General features: G+C 45.5%; 1 protein-coding gene across 3 annotated transcripts in view; it reads right to left on the bottom strand.

The window, feature by feature from the left end:
* The window catches only part of ARFGEF2 (ADP ribosylation factor guanine nucleotide exchange factor 2), a 43715-nt gene extending 29495 nt beyond the window's left edge, over window positions 1-14220 (bottom strand). The window contains exons 1-12 of one of the 3 annotated variants that reach the window (XM_040437369.1): window positions 14009-14220; window positions 6179-6209; window positions 5970-6093; window positions 5609-5755; window positions 4812-4991; window positions 4273-4441; window positions 1739-1860; window positions 1567-1678; window positions 1326-1444; window positions 1079-1212; window positions 509-743; window positions 318-417 (exon numbers count right to left, since the gene is read on the bottom strand). In XM_040437369.1, the coding sequence (XP_040293303.1) occupies window positions 318-417; window positions 509-743; window positions 1079-1212; window positions 1326-1444; window positions 1567-1678; window positions 1739-1860; window positions 4273-4441; window positions 4812-4991; window positions 5609-5755; window positions 5970-6093; window positions 6179-6209; window positions 14009-14141 (1606 nt within the window). In that variant the 5' untranslated portion in view covers window positions 14142-14220. Of the gene's footprint in view, window positions 1-317; window positions 418-508; window positions 744-1078; window positions 1213-1325; window positions 1445-1566; window positions 1861-4272; window positions 4442-4811; window positions 4992-5608; window positions 5756-5969; window positions 6094-6178; window positions 6210-14008 lie in introns of all 3 variants that reach the window. The other 2 variants (XM_040437370.1, XM_040437368.1) reach the window with 2 other exon arrangements.
* Between the last annotated feature and the right edge of the window lie 6296 nt (window positions 14221-20516).

Raw genomic sequence — 20516 nt, 5'->3', positions numbered from 1 at the left:
ACTGCCATTAATGGACACATTACAAGGCATTGGTTCTCTGTAGACATTGTCATCATTAACAGCATTAGTTCATCATCCTGGGCGCTTCTTAAAATCAGACCCTTTTCTCGAAAGTGGGACAACAAGGATTTTATTCAAAAGGTCCCCACATGATGAGCTAATCACAGGACATGCCACCGCTAGGACCTCCAGCAATCAGCAGTGATCTGTGGTGAAATCCAACAGCCAGTGTGTAAGCATTACATGGCGCCTACGGAAATCAATGAGATGTCTATTACAGGGTGGAGACCTCTTACAGAGGTGGATCTACCCCTTACCTGCACAAATCCTTGTCAGGGTCTGTATCACCATCCACTTGTGCTCAAATGAACTCGATGAAGTCTCTAATATGTTCAAAAATATTTCTTTGAAAAACACCTTTAAAAGGGATAAGAAGACTTATCTAAACAGGTGAAAAAAAATTCACTGCCCCTCACCCCACAATACGACACCTCGAGATGCTGCGTACCTCCACCTGCATTTTTAGATGCATCTTGAAATTAGACAGCAGGCTGAGGAATATGGCCAAGGAGAGCTCAAAGACATCAGGTACAGAGGACACCCCATTTTTTGATAAGGCTACACAGAGGTATTGCTTGATTGCATTGATGAACATTTCATGGGTCCTAAAGATGGGGCCGGCGTTCTGCAATACTGACAGCAGGAGCTGGAGGGAGAGGACCTTAGAGCGGAGTTCATGGGACCTGCAAAATAAGGGAAAGTTATAGGTGCAATCTATAAGTCTGTCAAACTCGAGCATAACATAAGATGGATGTACTAATAAAATATATACATCAAGTTCCCTATGGGCCATACCACCTCTACACCCAGGACATTGACTCTCCCAATATTCTCCTCTGTCCACCTATAACTCACAAGATCATTTCACATCATATGTACTGTGAGCAGATGCAATGCCGTCTTGAGCTTCCACATAAAGCTATTCATAGGTGCAAAGCCTAAATCTAAGGGATCAGTAACAGCATGCGAATGTGAAACAGAGCTGCCTACAAATCAAGTATGGCAGGGGTGCACTTACTTAGGGTCTGGAGGTCCATCCCCCAAGGGCTTCATGGACAATTTACAGAGTGAGCGAAACACAAGGAAAGCATCTTTCTGTAGTATGTGGCTGAATCTAGAACCAGAGTGTTGCCCGGGGAGAGAATCAGACTCCTGAATGGAAGAAAACAGAGTACATTACACTGGACTTAGGATGCTGTGCCAGAATGCTTCGGGGGAGACAGAACCACTCAACAACATCCGGCTCTGGAAATCACTGCCCATACCAGATTATCTGTGGAAGATACAGACTGCCCGTCATCTGCTATTCCATTTGTGTGGATAATCTCAGGTGGTGGGAGATCAGCAACTTCAGATTCACCTTCTGGAATCTTCTCTTCAGGCTCTAAGGAAAGAAAATGAGAACAGATGAACTGTAATCCCATTGGTTTCTGTTTGCCTCTTCTATAAGAGCGGCCATATTTGTAGATGCTGCATTACCAGACAATATACAAAGAACCCTCATACCTTTAATATTGGCCTCCTGGGTTCTGTCCACCTGTGATGGTGCATCCTGTGTCCTGTCCACCTGTGATGGTGCATCCTGCACCACCTCCAACTGTGCTGGTGTCTCCTGCACCTCGATCACCTGTGCTGGTGTCTCCTGCACCTCAATCACCTGTGCTGGTGCCTCCTGCACCTCGACCACCTGTGCTGGTGTCTCCTGCACCTCGATCACTTGTGCTGGCGTCTCCTGCACCTCGACCACCTGTGCTGGTGCCTCCTGTGTCCCGACCACCTGTACTGGCGCCTCTTTCAGCACTAAATAAGTAAAATAAAATTCACATTGTGACTGCAACTTTCAACGTATTATATATTCCCAACATACTTTGTTCACCCGGAAATGCTCACTGACTCCCTCTACTGTTAAGGCTCACCATTTACAGTCGTGGCCAAAAGTTTTGAGAATGACACAAATATTAGTTTTCACAAAGTTTGCTGCTAAACTGCTTTTAGATCTTTGTTTCAGTTGTTTCTGTGATGTAGTGAAATATAATTACACGCACTTCATACGTTTCAAAGGCTTTTATCGACAATTACATGACATTTATGCAAAGAGTCAGTATTTGCAGTGTTGGCCCTTCTTTTTCAGGACCTCTGCAATTCGACTGGGCATGCTCTCAATCAACTTCTGGGCCAATTCCTGACTGATAGCAACCCATTCTTTCATAATCACTTCTTGGAGTTTGTCAGAATTAGTGGGTTTTTGTTTGTCCACCCGCCTCTTGAGGATTGACCACAAGTTCTCAATGGGATTAAGATCTGGGGAGTTTCCAGGCCATGGACCCAAAATGTCAACGTTTTGGTCCCCGAGCCACTTAGTTATCACTTTTGCCTTATGGCACGGTGCTCCATCGTGCTGGAAAATGCATTGTTCTTCACCAAACTGTTGTTGGATTGTTGGAAGAAGTTGCTGTTGGAGGGTGTTTTGATACCATTCTTTATTCATGGCTGTGTTTTTGGGCAAAATTGTGAGTGAGCCCACTCCCTTGGATGAGAAGCAACCCCACACATGAATGGTCTCAGGATGCTTTACTGTTGGCATGACACAGGACTGATGGTAGCGCTCACATTTTCTTCTACGGACAAGCCTTTTTCCAGATGCCCCAAACAATCGGAAAGAGGCTTCATCTGAGAATATGACTTTGCCCCAGTCCTCAGCAGTCCATTCACCACACTTTCTCCAGAAGATCGATCTGTCCCTGTTTTTTTTGGAGAGAAGTGGCTTCTTTGTTGCCCTTCTTGACACCAGGCCATCTTCCAAAAGTCTTCGCCTCACTGTGCGTGCAGATGCGCTCACACCTGCCTGCTGCCATTCCTGAGCAAGCTCTGCACTGGTGGCACTCCGATCCCGCAGCTGAATCCTCTTTAGGAGATGATCCTGGCGCTTGCTGGACTTTCTTGGACGCCCTGAAGCCTTCTTAACAAGAGTTGAACCTCTTTCCTTGAAGTTCTTGATGATCCTATAAATTGTTGATTGAGGGGCAATCTTAGTAGCCACAATATCCTTGCCTGTGAAGCCATTTTTATGCAACGCAATGATGGCTGCACACGTTTCTTTGCAGGTCACCATGGTTAACAATGGATGAACAATGATTTCAAGCATCACCCTCCTTTTAACATGTCAAGTCTGCCATTTTAACCCAAATCAGCCTGACATAATGATCTCCAGCCTTGTGCTCGTCAACATTCTCACCTGAGTTAACAAGACGATTACTGAAATGATCTCAGCAGGTCCTTTAATGACTGCAATGGAATGCAGTGGAAAGGTTTTTTTGGGATTAAGTTAATTTTCATGGCAAAGAAGGACTATGAAATTCATCTGATCACTCTTCATAACATTCTGGAGTATATGCAAATTGCTATTATAAAAACTTAAGCAGCAACTTTTCCAATTTCCAATATTTATGTAACTCTCAAAACTTTTGTCCACGACTGTACTTCACTAATAAGTTATTTTCAAAATATTTTACTTCCTACAACTCAGAGATTGGACTCCCGATGTGACATCCGATTAGAGGAAGCTTTGATAAAATCATTCTGAACACCAGACTAGCTACGTCTCTTCAATTTTGTGGACTCAAAGGGAGTCTGTCACCTGTTTTTCACCAATATAACTAAGAGCACTGCCCCCTAGAAGATTGCATACACATCCCAAGCATACCTGTGTGCACTTTGTGCCTTTAATCCATGTCTAGGAAAAGCACTTTTATTCTGCTGGAAAACAGCTTCCAAGTGCCCGGCTCTGCTGCTGCAAGTGCCCAAAGCAAACCAGACAGAAGAGGGCAGGGCTGCTTTAGCTGCTCATATCTTGGGATTGGTAGCAGCTACAAATTATGCCGGCATTACAACCTTTCAAACGATATCAGAATCACAGCATTATATCCACTATATCAGAAGATATATCGAGTCAGGAGTGAAAGCTGTTTTTACTTTCACTTTCAGCCGGGCACTTGGGAGCTGTTTTCCAGCAGAATAAAAGTGCTTTTCCTGGACATGGAATAAAGGCACAAAGTGCACACAGGTATGCTTGGGATGTGTATGCAATCTTCTATGGGGTAGTGCTCTTCGTTATATTGGTGACAATTAGGTGACAGACTCCCTTTAAGGAACTTCCATGAGACACAATTAAGGATTTTGTAGCTCAAGTGGACTGGATTACGGTATATGCACCTCCATTCTCTCTGTGCTGGCTGCCATTGGTGATGCTGATACTCGTAGGTGTGGGTGGAGCACTGTGAGGATAGCTGCCTCTCCTCGATGCAGTAGATGGAGAGCCCATTAGTTTGTGAATTGCAGGTGAATGTAGCTTCTGTAATATATAATCTCCATGTTCTTGGGCCTATGAGAAAACACAATGTCAGTAACACAGAGAAGTGGCTGTCATGTCAATCTATGGAGCACAATTAATACACATTGTAGTTTTAAGAAAAGACCACAGCAAAGACCCATAATCACTGGAGCGGAGGAACCATGTTAACAGTTGCAGTTCTGCTGATGTGCATGATGATATTTGTGGCTTTTTTGGATAGCAGTGGTAGAAAATGACATTTATTTTAGAGAGGAGAGCCATTTCATTAGAAGGGGCCATGTTGAATACTACATTGTGTAGCCCCACAGATTCCCCAGGAGTTGTCCCATCAGCAGAATGGCTTTAATCCATATTCAGCACAGTATTAAAAGGTATCAGAATAAGCTCGTCCGCTTCTTACCGCCTGCGTTTCCATCCGGATGAAGATGACATTCAGCATCTGAGTCAATGTGGCCTTGGCAGTGGTCTGGTTCACCAGGTTTTTGCTGGCCAGGTATATGTTGTAACATGTTCGTACAGTCTGCAGGACAGTTGCTTCATGGATCTCAACATATGGAGAGGTGACCACAGTCAGGAGAGCCTGGACAAGAAACAACAGCCACTGTTAGCAAGTGCACTATATTCATGATGATCACAGCTAGTCCTTGCTGCAATCACACGACTACAAGGTCATGTGTGGACTTATCACATAGATCAAACACTGTGAAGGGGGGGGGGGAATGAGCAGCAACGGAGCAACCAATCAAGTTGTGGCTTTCTGAAGGATTGAGAGCTGTGATATGAGGCTGCCCCTACCCTTTCCTGTTGCACTAGTTTTGTGCCATTCAATGCACAGTCTGTAAAGGCTGTATTAGACAGCCGAATTCTACAGACGATTGTCGGGAAGGAAATGTCCCTATCCGGCAATCGCCTGCTCACTAGTGGAGGAGAGCGATGCTATGACATGTAGTGATCTCCTCCACAGCATGGGGATGAGTGATCCCCACGCTGTCTAGTTGTTTGCCGGCAGCAGATCGTGATTAGACGCCACAATCTGCCGCCGGCAAACAATGATTTTTATGCGTTCTTAAAAATCAAAATTGCTCAATGAACGAGCGTATTAGACTGCCGGATCATCATTAACGAGTGTTCCTGCGGAAGCTCGTTAACTATGAATTGGCTGAAAATCATTCAGTCTAATACACCCTTTAGTCTCACCTTAATGATCTGGAGCTGCACCCCCTCATCTGTCTGGGGACCTTGGAAACAATTGCAGATGGTGTCCACTATGCGATCTATGAGGCGTTTCCCAGCAATGCCTTTATCCGGAGCATTGCCAGTTATATGACCGTATGCAATTAGTTTCTACAAGACAGAAATACAACACGTCATCATCTGCCGATGTAGATGGCTGCTTCCATACATTATAATACAGCAGTGCCAATAGACAGACATCACATAGAACAGGAACGCATCTATCTCACAGATAGCCTATAAGAGGTGTGTGCTGTGCCTGCACCCAGCAAGACATGCTGGTGCATGTAGTCCTGTACTAGGTAGACAGAGCAATGATGGGTACCTGCAAGCAGTCCAGGGAGGTGCTGACAACTCGAGGAGACTTCAACTGACATGCCAACTCAAATGGAAGGAAATACTTGTCGGCTTCAATAAATTTAGGTTTGGAGGACGGAGCAGATTCATTCCTAAAATGAGCGGAAAGAAATAAGAGGCCTATAAGAAACAGCTTCATGGGAGGAAGGTGGCGGATACAGCGCAGGTCACACTTACTTCTGCTGTTCCAATTCAGCTTTAAGTTCATCTGCAAGAGAGTTTTAAAATTAAATGGTCACTAACTTTATACACAACTTTACATAAATCAATAGCACAAGTGACCACAAGAAACTTTGTAATATGTTTTATCAGTGAGAAATCTCTAGTTCAGTTGTTTACCAGCTCCCCCTCCCGCATGCTAATTGATTTTCACTTTGAAAAATGCCCTTTAAAGTCCAGGTCGGATCACATTATCGATATCTATAGAGAGGGGAGGGGGGAGGAGTGAGCAGGAGCTGAGGAGACACACACAGACAAGCAGACTACATAGGAAGCTTATAGCTCAGCACAAGTGTTTCATTCACAAAAATACAGGTCAGTACTTCTCTCTAATGTCCTCCATTTTCCAAGGGTTTGATCGGAAGGAGATTTTCCTCTTTCTCTGTGTGCATTGGATGGCAGGTAGTCTCTCCCTCTCTGAGAGAACTGCAAACCAAATATTCAGCAAGCACAAAGGAAAACTGCTAAAAAATGCCAGCTACAAGTCATATAATGGGCAGAAATAGTGTTATTTCTCATGTACACACACTGTACTACTGATTAATGCAAAGTCTGTTGAAAGCTCAGTGCTGATTTAAGCCACGTGGACACAGAACTGACATCATACTGTAATACAGAGAAAACCTGTGCCATTGCTGTCCTCACCTGACCTGCTACACAGACTGCAATCGATGTGCCGTGCAGAGATATAATACATGCTCAGTGCCAGCTGCAGGATTATCAGCTCACTTACTAGACTCTACAGACTCTACATTGGGACATTTACAGTGCACCCAGTGTCCTCTCCAAGCAGAGGCCACACAGCTGGACAAATCCCTCATTATACACACACAGGTCATCCGCATATTGCCCACCCCACAAAAAAAACATTTACTGTGAACACATACTGATATTAAGGCGCAGAGAGGCCTCCACTGTCCACACGCGGTATTAAAAAGGTTTTCTGAGACTTCAATACCGATGTATCAGTATCTGATCGGTGGGGGTCTAACACCCGAAATCCCCCCGATCAGCTGTTTGGGAAGGCAGCGGCGCTTGCAGTAGTGTCGTGGCCTTCTCTCAGCTTTCCAAACACAGTGTCGTACACTGTATAGCGGTTATGCTTGGTATTACAGCTCTGCACCATTCACTTCTATGGGGCAGAGCTGTGCTACGGCCATGTGACTGATGAATGTGACATCAAATGGCCTAAGGAAAGCTGAGAGAACGCCGTGGCGCTACTTCAAGTGCTGCTGCCTTCTCAAACAGCTGATCGGCGGGGGTCCAGGGTGTCAGACCCTCACTGATCAGATACTGATGACCTATCCAGGAGGATAGGTCATCAGTATTTAAGTCTTAGAAGGCAGGGACAAAACTCATAAATCACCATCCTATACCACCTCTGTTTCAGCTACATCGGACATGTCACCTCTTCAGTCAGGAAAACGTAGCTCAGCAGATGGAGAAGTGGCACTGGAACTCAGGCACAGGACTCAGAATATACTTGTTATTATTATTATTCTGATGGCGTCCCTACCTTTTAAAAAAAAATTATAATAATCTACTCGGACAACCCCTTTAATGTACAGAATGATGGATGTATCCACCGTCAATTTTGAATTTTAACCTAGCTGGGGTTCTCCGGGAATTAAGAAAATGAAAATACGTAAATATTACTTTATTATAAATATATTCCCAAATACCTTTCATTAGTTATAATGGCTCGTTTTGTCTGGGGAGCAATCATTAGGAGAAATAAAATGTCCGCCATCCTATTAGTACACACAAAACCTGTCCTAATCACACAGGAGGACAAGTTACTTCACAACACTGAGCTATAGAGCTGCTTCATCCTCCTCTCTGCTCTGCTTGTCAGGGATTATGATCCTGAATACAGTTTAATATGATATTTAGCTGAATCTTTGTGGGAATGGAGTTCACGAGGAGACATGAAGTACAGAAAGCATGGACAGGACAGACTGTGGCAATGTGGGACTACAGACAAGTGCTGCTGCTTATTAGCCAGATCTGCTTATAAACTCAATTCCAACAGAGATTCAGCTAAAGATCTTAGCATCTGTATTCAGGATCATATTCCCCGACAGGTAGAGCAGAGAGGATGAGGCAGCTCTTTACCTCAGCGTTGTGAAGTAACTTGTCCTGCTGTGTGATTAGGACAGGTTCTGTGTGTACGAATAGGACAGCAGCCATTTTGTTTCTCCTAATGATTGCTCCCCAGACTAAACGAGCCATTATAACTAATATAAGGTATTTGGGAATATATTTTCATTTTCTTAATTCCCAGAGAACACCTTTAAAGGGTTTCTACCATCAGAAATACTGTTATGTAGCTGACTGACATGAGCGATGCGCTAATGTCAGCACTACATAACAGTATGTTTTTTACATTTCTCCCTGCAGCCGTCAGCGATGCTGCGAACCGTGACATCAATCAAGAGGAGCGGGGCGGGCAGAACAGGGGACCTGGGCGGAATAAAGGGTGAGTAGACGGAGCCTCTAGGTGCTGATTCTACGCCCACATAGCACCTAGATGCTCATTAGCATATTATAAAAGTGCTTATTTTATCAGAACGGGAGAAATGTAAAAAACATACTGTTATGTAGTGCTGACATGATGGTAGAAAGAAAGCTAAATAGCGCCACACTCCTACCTAAGAAAACACTGAAACAAGCAGTAAGTACACTCCCTATCTTACTGTACCATAAAAGACAAAGTCCATATCCACAAGTGCTACCATAACACTCCACCCACAATAAAAACTGTACTTCATACATTTCCCACTAGACACTCTTATAACTCCACACAATGTATTCTCCATATGGCAAGTGATGAACCATACCAAAAAAACACACACACCGCTGATAAGATAACGGGAGAATACCGGCAAACATAGACTTGAATGAATGAGCAACATTTTAGTACCTTATACAGCAGCTTGGGAGATTAGTGCAGGGATGCTCAACCTGTGGCCCTCCAGCTGTTTCAAAACTACAACTCCCAGCATGCCCTAATAGCTGTAGGCTGTCCAGGCATACTGAGATTTGTAGTTTTGTAACAGCTGGAGGGCCACAGGTTAGTGTGCTCCTTCAGTGGTCCTCCTTAACAAGCCAATCCAAACAGTAGTGAGAGGGGAATGTTCCAAGCGGTAAATAATCTGAGAGGAGTGTACCTCTTCTCAGCGGTGCTAGTGGTGACTCCATCCGGCAGCATTCATGACTTACCTCTGGTAGTTCTCTGAAGGCAAACAGTGATGTCACTTTGCTACTTATGGATGCCAATGTTGGCCTAACTTCCAACACATTCTGGAAACTCCGGTTTCCTTCCTCAGAGACAAGAGAATAAAGAGTTTCCAAAATGTGTTGGATATTTGGCTATTAGCGATACCCCTATGTACCACAGTGACGTCTCGGTTTGCCTTTAGAGGACTAGTGGAAGTACACTGTGAACACCGCTGGCCAAAGAATCCTCCTGTCTCTTAGGAAGAAAACAGGAGTTTCCGAACTGCGCTGGTCAGTAATCTCTATCCGTACCACAGTGACACTCTGAAGGCAAACAGTGACGTCACCACTAGCTCTGCTGAGAACGTGGCCTTCTCTTGGATTATTTATCACTTAGACCAATTCTCGGTCTCTCTACCATTTGAATTGTATTGTTAAGGAGGACCTTTGAAAGAACACACTACTCTACCAAACCAGGTACTGAACGTTTGCTCATTCATTCAAGTCTGTGTTTGCTTGTATTCTCCCTTTATCTTAAAAAAGCAGTGTGTGTATTTTTGGTATGGTCCATCCACAGTACCTTACATATGCCAGACGGCTTTCTGTAGAACTGTCTAGTGGTAAATGTATGGAGTAAACTTTTTAATGAATTGATTTACATGCTGGACAGTAGCATGGTAGCATTTGTGGATTTGAAAGAGGGATACCCACGGTCTATGTAGTGGGGCAGAGAAGTGTCCTTTTGTAATATTAAGGTAGAGGGATAGGAATGTCTCTACTACGAAAATTCTGCTACAGTACCTCTTGTGTGGGATCAAACCAGACGGGCTAGGCTTCACTCCCCATGCACATCAATGAGCCTTGGGCACCCCTGACCTTGTCACTGGTTGTCCTTTTTGGGACCACTTTTGGTAGGTACCAACTAGGGTGGCACCAGGTATCGAAATATCAATACTTTTTCGATACTTTGATTCCCAGTTCAGTTTTATACTGTCAGGTTTTCAATACTAGACGGTAGGGTTGCAGTGGGTATCCAATTATCAATACCCAATTGATACTTTTGTACCAGTATCCATTCGATACCGTGATTTGCCTTTTACCAATAATAGGCTGCGCTCTCAGCGCTCGCCATGTTCCCCCAGCACAGGGGAGGAGTCACTCTCTCCCTTCCCCCTGTGCCGCTGCCACCAATGAGAAGAGAGAGGGGAGGGGCTGTGGCCACTGCACCACCAATGAAAATAACTAACGTTTAATACAGACACAGGAGGCGGATGCCGGCGGCAGAATCACATAGCCGGCACCTGACCTCTATGACAGGGAGCTGCGATCAGCGGCAGTAAGCCCCTCAGGTGCCCAGTGGAGAAGAAAGGAGAGCTTCCCTTCTTTCCCACTGTAATGTGGTCAGCCACGGCCACCAATGAAATTGCTCAGTGGCCTATGCGATTGTCTGTATTGTATAAATAGGGCTTGCACAGATCCATGCAGTGGTAGTGCGGCCACCGACTTACACTCACCCTCCAATGGAGCCAGATTTACTGTGGACCACGGCAGGGGATGGTGGATATTATATAAGGGTGTTCTATATGAGTGTGTGTATTGCAGTATCGTATCGTATCCCGCTGTCTCGGGTATGCGGTTATGAAAGTGGTCAACCTATCCCTGACTCATGGAGGGAGGGTAGAGATTAGTTGGTGCGAGCGGAGGGTTCCGCTTCCTTCTGATGACCTGCACCGCGGCCAGCAAGCAGCATAGAGGAAAACAGCATTTTATTGTGACTCATGAACCCCAACCCCAACCCCAACCCCAACCTGATATCAAAGTACAAATTCTGGTATCGTGACAACCCTAGTACTAACCTCTGCTATTTTGGAGATGTTCTGACCCATTTGTGTAGCCATCAGAATGTGACCCTTCTCAAAGTTAGGCCTCTTTCACACGACCGTTTTTTTTTCCGTTTTGCTGGCCGTTTTTTGCGTTCCGTATACGGAACCATTCATTTCAATGGTTCCGCAAAAAAAACGGAATGTACTTCGTATGCATTCCGTTTCCGTATTTCCGTTCCGTGTCCTATATTTGGCCGCAAATCACGTTCCGTGGCTCCATTAAAGTCAATGGGTCCGCAAAAAAAACGGAATGCATACGTAAATGCATCCGTATGTCTTCCGTATCTGTTCCGTTTTTTGCGGAACCATCTATTAAAAAATGTTATGCCCAGGCCAATTTTTTCTATGAAATTACTGTATACTGTATATGCCATACGGAAAAACGGAACGGAAACAAAAAACGGAACGGATCCGTTTAAAATGGACCGCAAAACACTTAAAAAGCCATACGGTCGTGTGAAAGAGGCCTTACTCAGATCCCAACACGCTCCTATTTTTCCTGCTTCACGAACTGTTCATGTGCTGCCTGATATATTTCACCCCATTGTAGTCGGCTAACCAACGTCATTCACTTCACTTGTCAGTGGTTTTAAAGCTTTCATTACGGACACGGCAGGCATATGACATACAGCACAGGACAACACCTATCATACCAACGACTAGAACAACCTTCATTGATCTTGTAGAACAATATGGAGGAACTTGAGGTATAATTTCCCTACACTATAAGTTCCTTTTGGAGGCATTTCTCAAAAAATATCCTCTCCCCCTCAGGGCTCATGAGTGTGAGCGTACTTGCTTAGTGCCCGTATCGCGGATCGTACGCAGCCGGTCTGCAATATATGGGCACTGGCCATGTGCACTACGCAATACAGATGAGGACCCATTGACTTGAATGGTTCTGAATCCACCAGATACGACTGAAGATAGGACTTCACCTATCTTTTTGTGGTGCAGAGGCACAGTTCGGAAGCCCATGGAAGCACTACGAATCTAGGACCAATAGAAGATTGCAAATGGGAGGACATACTTCAATCAACACCGAAGGTATCTTCTATGAGTGAGTTGCAGAGATTATCTCAATTCTATTTGGGCCACAGAGAGTGACTTATATGTTTGCGGTGACCCCAACACGCGAATTGCAAAAAAATCAAGAAGTAACCACAGCCTGACCACAAGTGTGTAGTAGCCCTATACATAATGTACAGCTAGAACATCTGCCCCCCTTCCCACGTCAATGTCTATAGTCATTTAGACAGTAAGCTCTCCTACACAAGAGCTCACATTCCTATTGAATCACTGTGACTGACTGATAACCGTAACCCTGAGGAAGGGGGCGACACTAACTGAAAGTAGTGGGTAAGAGACTTTCAAGACATTCCTGCCTGAGCGATCGTTCCTGATAAACCTGTCTGGCCGGCTGCTGTGGGGATGTCTACTGCTGCCCTTCCTGTCACTCTAGAGGGGGCTTCCTTCACTGACTAGGACCCAAGCAGTGGCCGCTGGAGATGGTACACACTGTGCACCTGAGGGGGCGCCGTCAACACTTCCCTTGTCTATTCAATATAATAACAGAGCTTGAAAACGGTGCTGAGCATATCTGAGCGGGCTGTTAAGGACGACGGAGACCATTTTCTGCCAATGCCTCTTTGTCACATAAATCAGAACGATAAACACTGACCAAAGGCACCAAGACGCCGAAATGTCCATCTGCAATGTAGGTGTAACGCATGGCAAACACCAGACGTGCACCCCATCAGTAGACACCCTTCATACGTCTGTCACACGTCCCCCCCACGCTGCCCAACATACATCTGTCACGCATACCACGCGTCCTCCCCGTCGGACGTCTGTCACGCGTCCCCCCTCTTCTCCCATTGTACATCTGTCACGCGTCCCCCTCTTCTCCCATCATAAGTCTGTCACACGTCCCCCCTTCTCCCATCATACGTCTGTCACGCGTCCCCCCTTCTCCCATCGTACGTCTGTCACGCGTCCCCCCTTCTCCCATCGTACGTCTGTCACGCGTCCCCCCTCTTCTCCCATCGTACGTCTGTCACGCGTCCCCCCCCTCTCCCATCGTACGTCTGTCACACGTCCCCCCCCTCTCCCATCGTACGTCTGTCACACGTCCCCCCCCTCTCCCATCGTACGTCTGTCACACGTCCCCCCCCCCTCCCATCGTACGTCTGTCACACGTCCCCCCCCCTTCTCCCATCATACGTCTGTCACACGTCCCCCCCCTTCTCCCATCATACGTCTGTCACACGTCCCCCCCCCTCCCATAATACGTCTGTCACACGTCCCCCCCTCCCATAATACGTCTGTCACACGTCCCCCCCCCCTCCCATCATACATCTGTCAGACGTCCCCCCCCCCTTCTCCCATAATACGTCTGTCACACGTCCTCCCCTTCTCCCATCATACATCTGTCAGACGTCCCCCCCCCTTCTCCCATAATACGTCTGTCACACGTCCCCCCCCCCCTCCCATAATACGTCTGTCACACGTCCCCCCCCCCCCCTCCCATAATACGTCTGTCACACGTCCCCCCCTTCTCCCATCATACGTCTGTCACACCTCCTCCCCTTACACATCTATGACACGTCCCCACCTCCACCACTTTCCCTCACCCTACTCTCACACATCTACCCGGGCCCCAGCGCGGGCACCCGCTGGCTCTCACCTAGGGCCACTTGGCATGCCGTACGCAGCGGAGTGTGCTGGCTTTTGCGCACGTCCCTGTCGGCCAGGATCTTCTCCAGTGCCCGGGACAGGAACATGCTCTTGGTCTTATCTCCGTCACCCGCTTCTTGCATGTCCCGGGCCCGTTGTCACTCCGCCCGCACCGGGGACTCAGCACTGCGCCGCCATCTTGGAGGTCATCACATGACCCGCTCCGGCTCCACCCCTTCCATGCTGGCAAGCAAAGGTCTGAGCCTGAGGCGGCGCTAAAGTCATATTGGGAGGCGGAGCCTGAAATCTGACAGCTCTGGGCGGGGTCAACTGACAGCACAGGACTTCTTCCGGGATGGGCGTGACCTGTTCCGTTAAATTGCCTTCTGCCCTCTAGCGAAGAAGTGTTGTAACTGCCGCTGAATGGGCGGGAAATACATTGTCACAAACTGATCTGCTGCGCAAAACTTTTGCCGTGCCCTCAGCACGGGAGTTGATGTCACTACATGTCACATGACTCATTTAACCCCTTAGTGACCAAGCCTGTTTGGGTCTTAATAACCAAGACAGATTTTGGAAATCTGACATGTGTCACTTTAGCAGAGAATAACATTGTAAAGGTTTTGCACATCAAAGTAATTCTGACATAAATTTTCTCCTCACATATTGTACTTTACTTAGGGCTCTTTCACACTTGCGTTGTCCGGATCCGGCATGTACTCCACTTGCCGGAATTACACTCCGGATCCGGAAAAACGCAAGTGTACTGAAAGCATTTGAAGACGGAACCGTCTTCAAAATGCTTTCAGTGTTACTATGGCACCCAGGACGCTATTAAAGTCCTGGTTGCCATAGTAGTAGTGGGGAGCAGGGGAGCGGTATACTTACAGTCCGTGCGGCTCCCGGGGCGCTCCAGAATGACGTCAGGGCGCCCCATGCGCATGGATGACGTGTCCAATGCGATCACATGATCCATGCGCTTGGGGCGCCCTGACGTCACTCTGGAGCGCCCCGGGAGCCGCACGGACGGTAAGTATGCTGCTCCCCCGCTCCCCGCTACACTTTACCATGGCTGCCAGGACTTTAGCGTCCCGGCAGCCATGGTAACCATTCAGAAAAAGCTAAATGTCGGCTCCGGCAATGCGCCGAAACGACGTTTAGCTTAAGGCCGGATCCGGATCAATGCCTTTCAATGGGCATTAATTCCGGATCCGGCATTGCGGCAAGTGTTCCGGATTTTTGGCCGGAGCAAAAAGCGCAGCATGCTGCGGTATTTTCTCCGGCCAAAAAACGTTCCATTCCGGAACTGAAGACATCCTGATGCATCCTGAACGGATTTCACTCCATTCAGAATGCATGGGGATAATCCTGATCAGGATTCTTCCGGCATAGAGCCCCGACGACGGAACTCTATGCCGGAAGACAAGAACGCAGGTGTGAAAGAGCCCTTAGGTGGTAAAATTTTACCGATAAAATATGCGTATCTTTATTTTAAAAAACGTAAAAATCTATTTAAGGGCTCGTTTACACAAGCGTCTTTTGCGTTCCGTGTACGGGCTGTTTTCTTCGTTCCACATACGGTCCTTATACGGCGCCATTCATTTCAATGGGTCCGCATCCGTTGCTCCGTTCCATGGCCCCGCAAAAATGAGTCCTGTCCTATTCTTGTCCTATTCAAGCGTTTTTCAATGCTTGAAAAAGACCAAGAAAGGTCGAAACGTTGCATCACCCTGTTGTTTTTGGAATAAAACCACCATTGGATTTTCCATACTGGCGAGTGCTGCAGATTTCTTTACATCCATTTTCTGAAAGTCATATTTTTTTCATTTTTGGGGCGATTGTCTCATGTAGGGGCTCATTTTTTGCGGGATGAGGTGACGGTTTGATTGGTATCATTTTGGGGGACATACGACTTTTTTGATCACTTTTAATACCTTTTTTTGGGAAGTGAGGTGGGAAAAATTTCAATTCCATCATAGTTTTCTTTTTTTTTTTCTCTTTTTTTTATGGCGTTCACTGTCCAGGGAAAGTAACATGACCCCTTTCATAGATTAGGTTGTTCCGAAAGCGGTGATATCAAACATGTGTAGTATATTTTATTTTTAACATTTTTAATCAATTATAAAAATGTGCGGCTATAAGAAGAAATGAGATCATTAAAAATTTTTCAAATTTTACCTTTTTTTCACTTTTTTTAAATTTTTTGACCCAGACCCACTTGGCTCTTGAAGATCCAGTGTGTATGATGCCTCTATAATACACTGCAGTACACTGCAGTGTATTGTGACTTTACACTTAGACTTAGGGTTCATTCACACGTCCGCAAAATGGGTACGCAAAATTGCGAAACTGGTGCAGACCCATTCATTTTCAATGGAGCCGGAATGTGCTGTCCGCATCCGCATTTGCGGATCCACATTTGCGAAACCGCACTTCCGCATCCATGCTTCCGTTTCCGCAAAAAAATAGAACATGTCCTATTCTTGTCCGCAATTGCGGACAAGATTAGGCATTTTCTATTATAGTGATGGCGATGTGTGGTCCGCAAATTGCGGCATGCACATTGCCAGTGTCCGAGTTTTGCGGATCCGCAAAACACTTACGGACATGTGAATGGACCCTTATCAGGCTCCTGCCTTTAGCAGGAACCTGATCAGGCTTAGCTACACCATGGCAAGCCAGAAGCCTATGAAGGCGCCCAGTTACCATGGTAACCATTGGGACGCTGCCACAGCAGTGCAGTTGTCCGATGGGAGAGGGAGGGAGCTCCCTTCCTGTTAACCCTTTCCATACAGCGGTCCCTATGGACTGCGGCATGGAAGGGGTTAAACGGCTGCCATCGGTGCCAGCACCGATGTCGGCCATTTCAAGCAGAGTGTCATATGTATGCTGACACTCTGCTAACCGCTCGGCCATCCTGAAACAGCGGAAGGGGGATCAGCAGCGCTGTTGCCGCCCATCCTGAAATTAGGGGGGCACAATGAGCACTGGAGCCTACAGGGGGGGGATATTATATATACGCATTTTAGAAGGTTCTGATCCCACAGGCACGGACTGTGGGGATCAGAACCTTTCATTAGGATCGTGTGATTCAGAGCGATCGCCGGCCCGGGATTGCCCTCATTGGTCCCGGGCCGGTTAGCTGAGATCCCTGGCTGTGTGTAACAGCCGGGGTCTCAGCGCTGTCACCATGTCTGCAGACATGGTGACAGTTTAATGCCATGACGTGTATACATGCTATGGAGCGCTACTCTATGACGAGTATACACGTCAAATAGCACTAAAAGGTTAAATACATTGGGCGTGCTTCGGGACCCGATCGGGGCATAATTACTTATTATCTCTCCTCTCCTCAGGAGAGAGACATACTGCAGTGGCGGCAGCGGCCGGCCTATAGTGTACGCAACTTTCTTGAGGGCAGGGGGGACGGGTGAGGATCGGGACTCAGCTTTCCCTTATGGTGAAGCTGGGGGACCCGATCCCTGCATCGGAGACTTTCTCACTCCTCTCTTACATGAGAGGAGGGAGAAAGTTTACTGCCGGCAGCTCTGCTGCCAGCATTTTCGGTGATCGCCGTGCTAAGGTGTATCACGGCGATCACGTGATCAGAGACCGCTTGTCACAGTCTCTGATCACTGCCCCTCCGGTAGCTGCGGGCACGGAGCTCCAGCGCTTGATTTAAGCACTAACTTGGGCTGAAGTGCCGCCGTAAAAAGGCGGCACTCCAGCCCAAGGCCCCTTAGTGACCGCCGTAAAAACACGTTTGGGTGGTCACTAAGGGGTTAATATTATCTTCAGCTAATTATTATTATGTGGTAATTATCTCTTTATCACTGTATATTATATGTGAAGTGGGAGATAGTTATCAATTAGTATCCAGTGATACTGTGACATTATTATTAGGCAATTATATTAATATTACTCTTATTATATGTGAGGTTTTAGGCTAGGTTCACACCAGCGCTACAATTTCTGCTGTTCCGCTCCATTACCGTGCCTTCACACAGATTTTATCACAGAAGATTTCTGTGAATGACAGACGGTTCTTCCTATGAATAGGGTGGTTTTGGAGGGATTTCTGCCGACTCCATTCACATGCACTCATTTTCGGTCTCAGAAATTCTCTGCAATAAAAGTTGCCACGTGTGAAGTGACAAATGGCACCTGAAGGCGTCTATTTCCATTAGAAAATCTGATATCTTACCAGACGAATTAGCGCAGCTATCTTCTTTCGTATTTTTTTTACAGCTTCCCGAAGCAGATGTGAATATGGCCTAATTATCCTGTAATACATGTAATATTATTATGAGTTATATTAGCTCGATATTACTGTATATTATATGTGAGGGGTTATCGATATTATACTGTGTTACATGGAATATGAGGTAAACTATCTGCATATTACTGTATATTATATGTGAGGGGGCTGTCGATATTATACTATGTGGTATGTAATATGAGGTAAACTATCTCTATATTACTGTATATTATATGTGAGGGGGTTATCGATATTATACTGCGTGACATCTAATATGAGGTAAACTATCTGTATATTACTGTATATTTGATGTGAGGGGGCTGTCGATATTATACTGCGAGGTATGTAATATGAGGTAAACTATCTGTATATTACTGTATATTATATGTGAGGGGGTTATCAATATTATACTGTGTGACATGTAATATGAGGTAAACTATCTGTATATTGCTGTATATTATATGTGAGGGGGCTGTCGATATTATACTGCCTGGTATGTAATATGAGTTAAACTATCTGTATATTACTGTATATTATATGTGAGGGGGCTGTCGATATTATATTGTGCCACATGTAATATGAGGTAAACTATCTCTATATTACTGTATATTATATGTAAGGGGGTTATTAATATTATATTGTGTCACATGTAATATGAGGTAAACTATCTGTATATTACTGTATATTATATGCAAGGATTTATCGATATTATACTGTGTGGTATGTAATATGAGGTAAACTATCTCTATATTACTGTATATTATATGTAAGGGGGTTATTAATATTATATTGTGTCACATGTAATATGGGGTAAACTATCTGTATATTACTGTATATTATATGTGAGGGGGCTGTCGATATTATACTGTGTGGTATGTAATATGAGGTCAACTATCTCTATATTACTGTATATTATATGTGAGGGGGTTATCAATATTATATTGTGTCACATGTAATATGGGGTAAACTATCTCTATATTACTGTATATTATATGCAAGGAGTTATCGATATTATACTGTGTCACATGTTATATGAGGTAAACAATGAATATTTACTCACCCAAATTTTTGTTTCCTGGAGTCGTAGGCAGCACATGACTAAAGGGTTAAGTCCCCTAGGTACAAAGCAATAAACATTGATTAACATCAATTAGCAGGCTATATAGGGTAACACATGACACCAGAGCCTTGTAAATTTTTATTTTCCTGATCGACCTTGGCAGCACATGACTAAAGGGACTTTATAACCAGTTCTCATTGGGTGGGAGCACTGGCCGCAACTTGAAGCACTCCTTTGCCAAACAAAGACCCTTCAGCTGCAAGGATGTCTAATCTGTAGTTCCTCATAAATACAGAAACAGACGACCAGGTAGCTGCCTTTACAGATTTCACCAAGAGAAACTTGTGCCAATTCTTCCCAGGAAGATGCTGTAGACCTTGTAGAGTGTGCTTTTAGATGAATGGGACAATCGAGTCCCGAAACAGAATAAGATTCTTCAATTATTTTCTTTATCCATCTTGCTAGAGTTGCTTTACTAGCTCGTTAACCCTTGCTGGGGCCTTGGATTTGCAAAAACAAACCTTCGGATTTTCTAAATGAGGAAGTAGCATGGAGATAAGCTAACAATGCTCTTTTAACATCCAAGAGATTCCAGTCAACCTGTTCCCGTGGATCTGAATGAAGTACTGAAAGAGAAATTTCCTGATTGATATTTGCCGCTGATGCCACCTTTGGAAGAAAACCCAGCATAGTGCGTAGAATAATACAGTCCCCCATATCTCTGAAATATGTTTTCGTCTAAAGAAGGCCTCCCCATGCGGGTCACAATGTCGGTGAACACTGCTAGATTTAAACTCCATTCTCCTGGGTGTAGTGGAGTTTGGCTGAGTATATCTGCTAATTGATTCTGAGCTCCCCTTATGTGAACTGTTAAGATGCCCTTTGTATAAATCTCTGCTCACTCCATCAGGAGAGCACACTCTTTGGACAGGCTGCGGCTCCTCGTACCCCCTTGTTTGTTAACATAGTAAACTAAGGGTAGGTTGTCTGACTATCATTATTTTGAATCCTGAAAGATGGGATTGAAAATGGAGAAAAGCTAGCCTTACTGCTCTCAATTCTCTCCAGTTGGAGGACATCACTGCCTCTTCTCTTGTCCATCTTTTTTGTACCCATAGACCATCCACATGGGCAACCCAGCCCCAAGAGGAGGCATCTGACGTGAGAATCTTCTGACAATAGGGATTCAGAACTCTGCCT

This window comes from Bufo bufo, chromosome 6 (assembly GCF_905171765.1).
Source record: "Bufo bufo chromosome 6, aBufBuf1.1, whole genome shotgun sequence".
NCBI classification, from domain to species: Eukaryota; Metazoa; Chordata; class Amphibia; order Anura; family Bufonidae; genus Bufo; species Bufo bufo.
The sequence above is the reverse complement of the archived record's forward strand: the minus strand, read 5'-3'. Positions and strand labels throughout refer to the sequence as shown.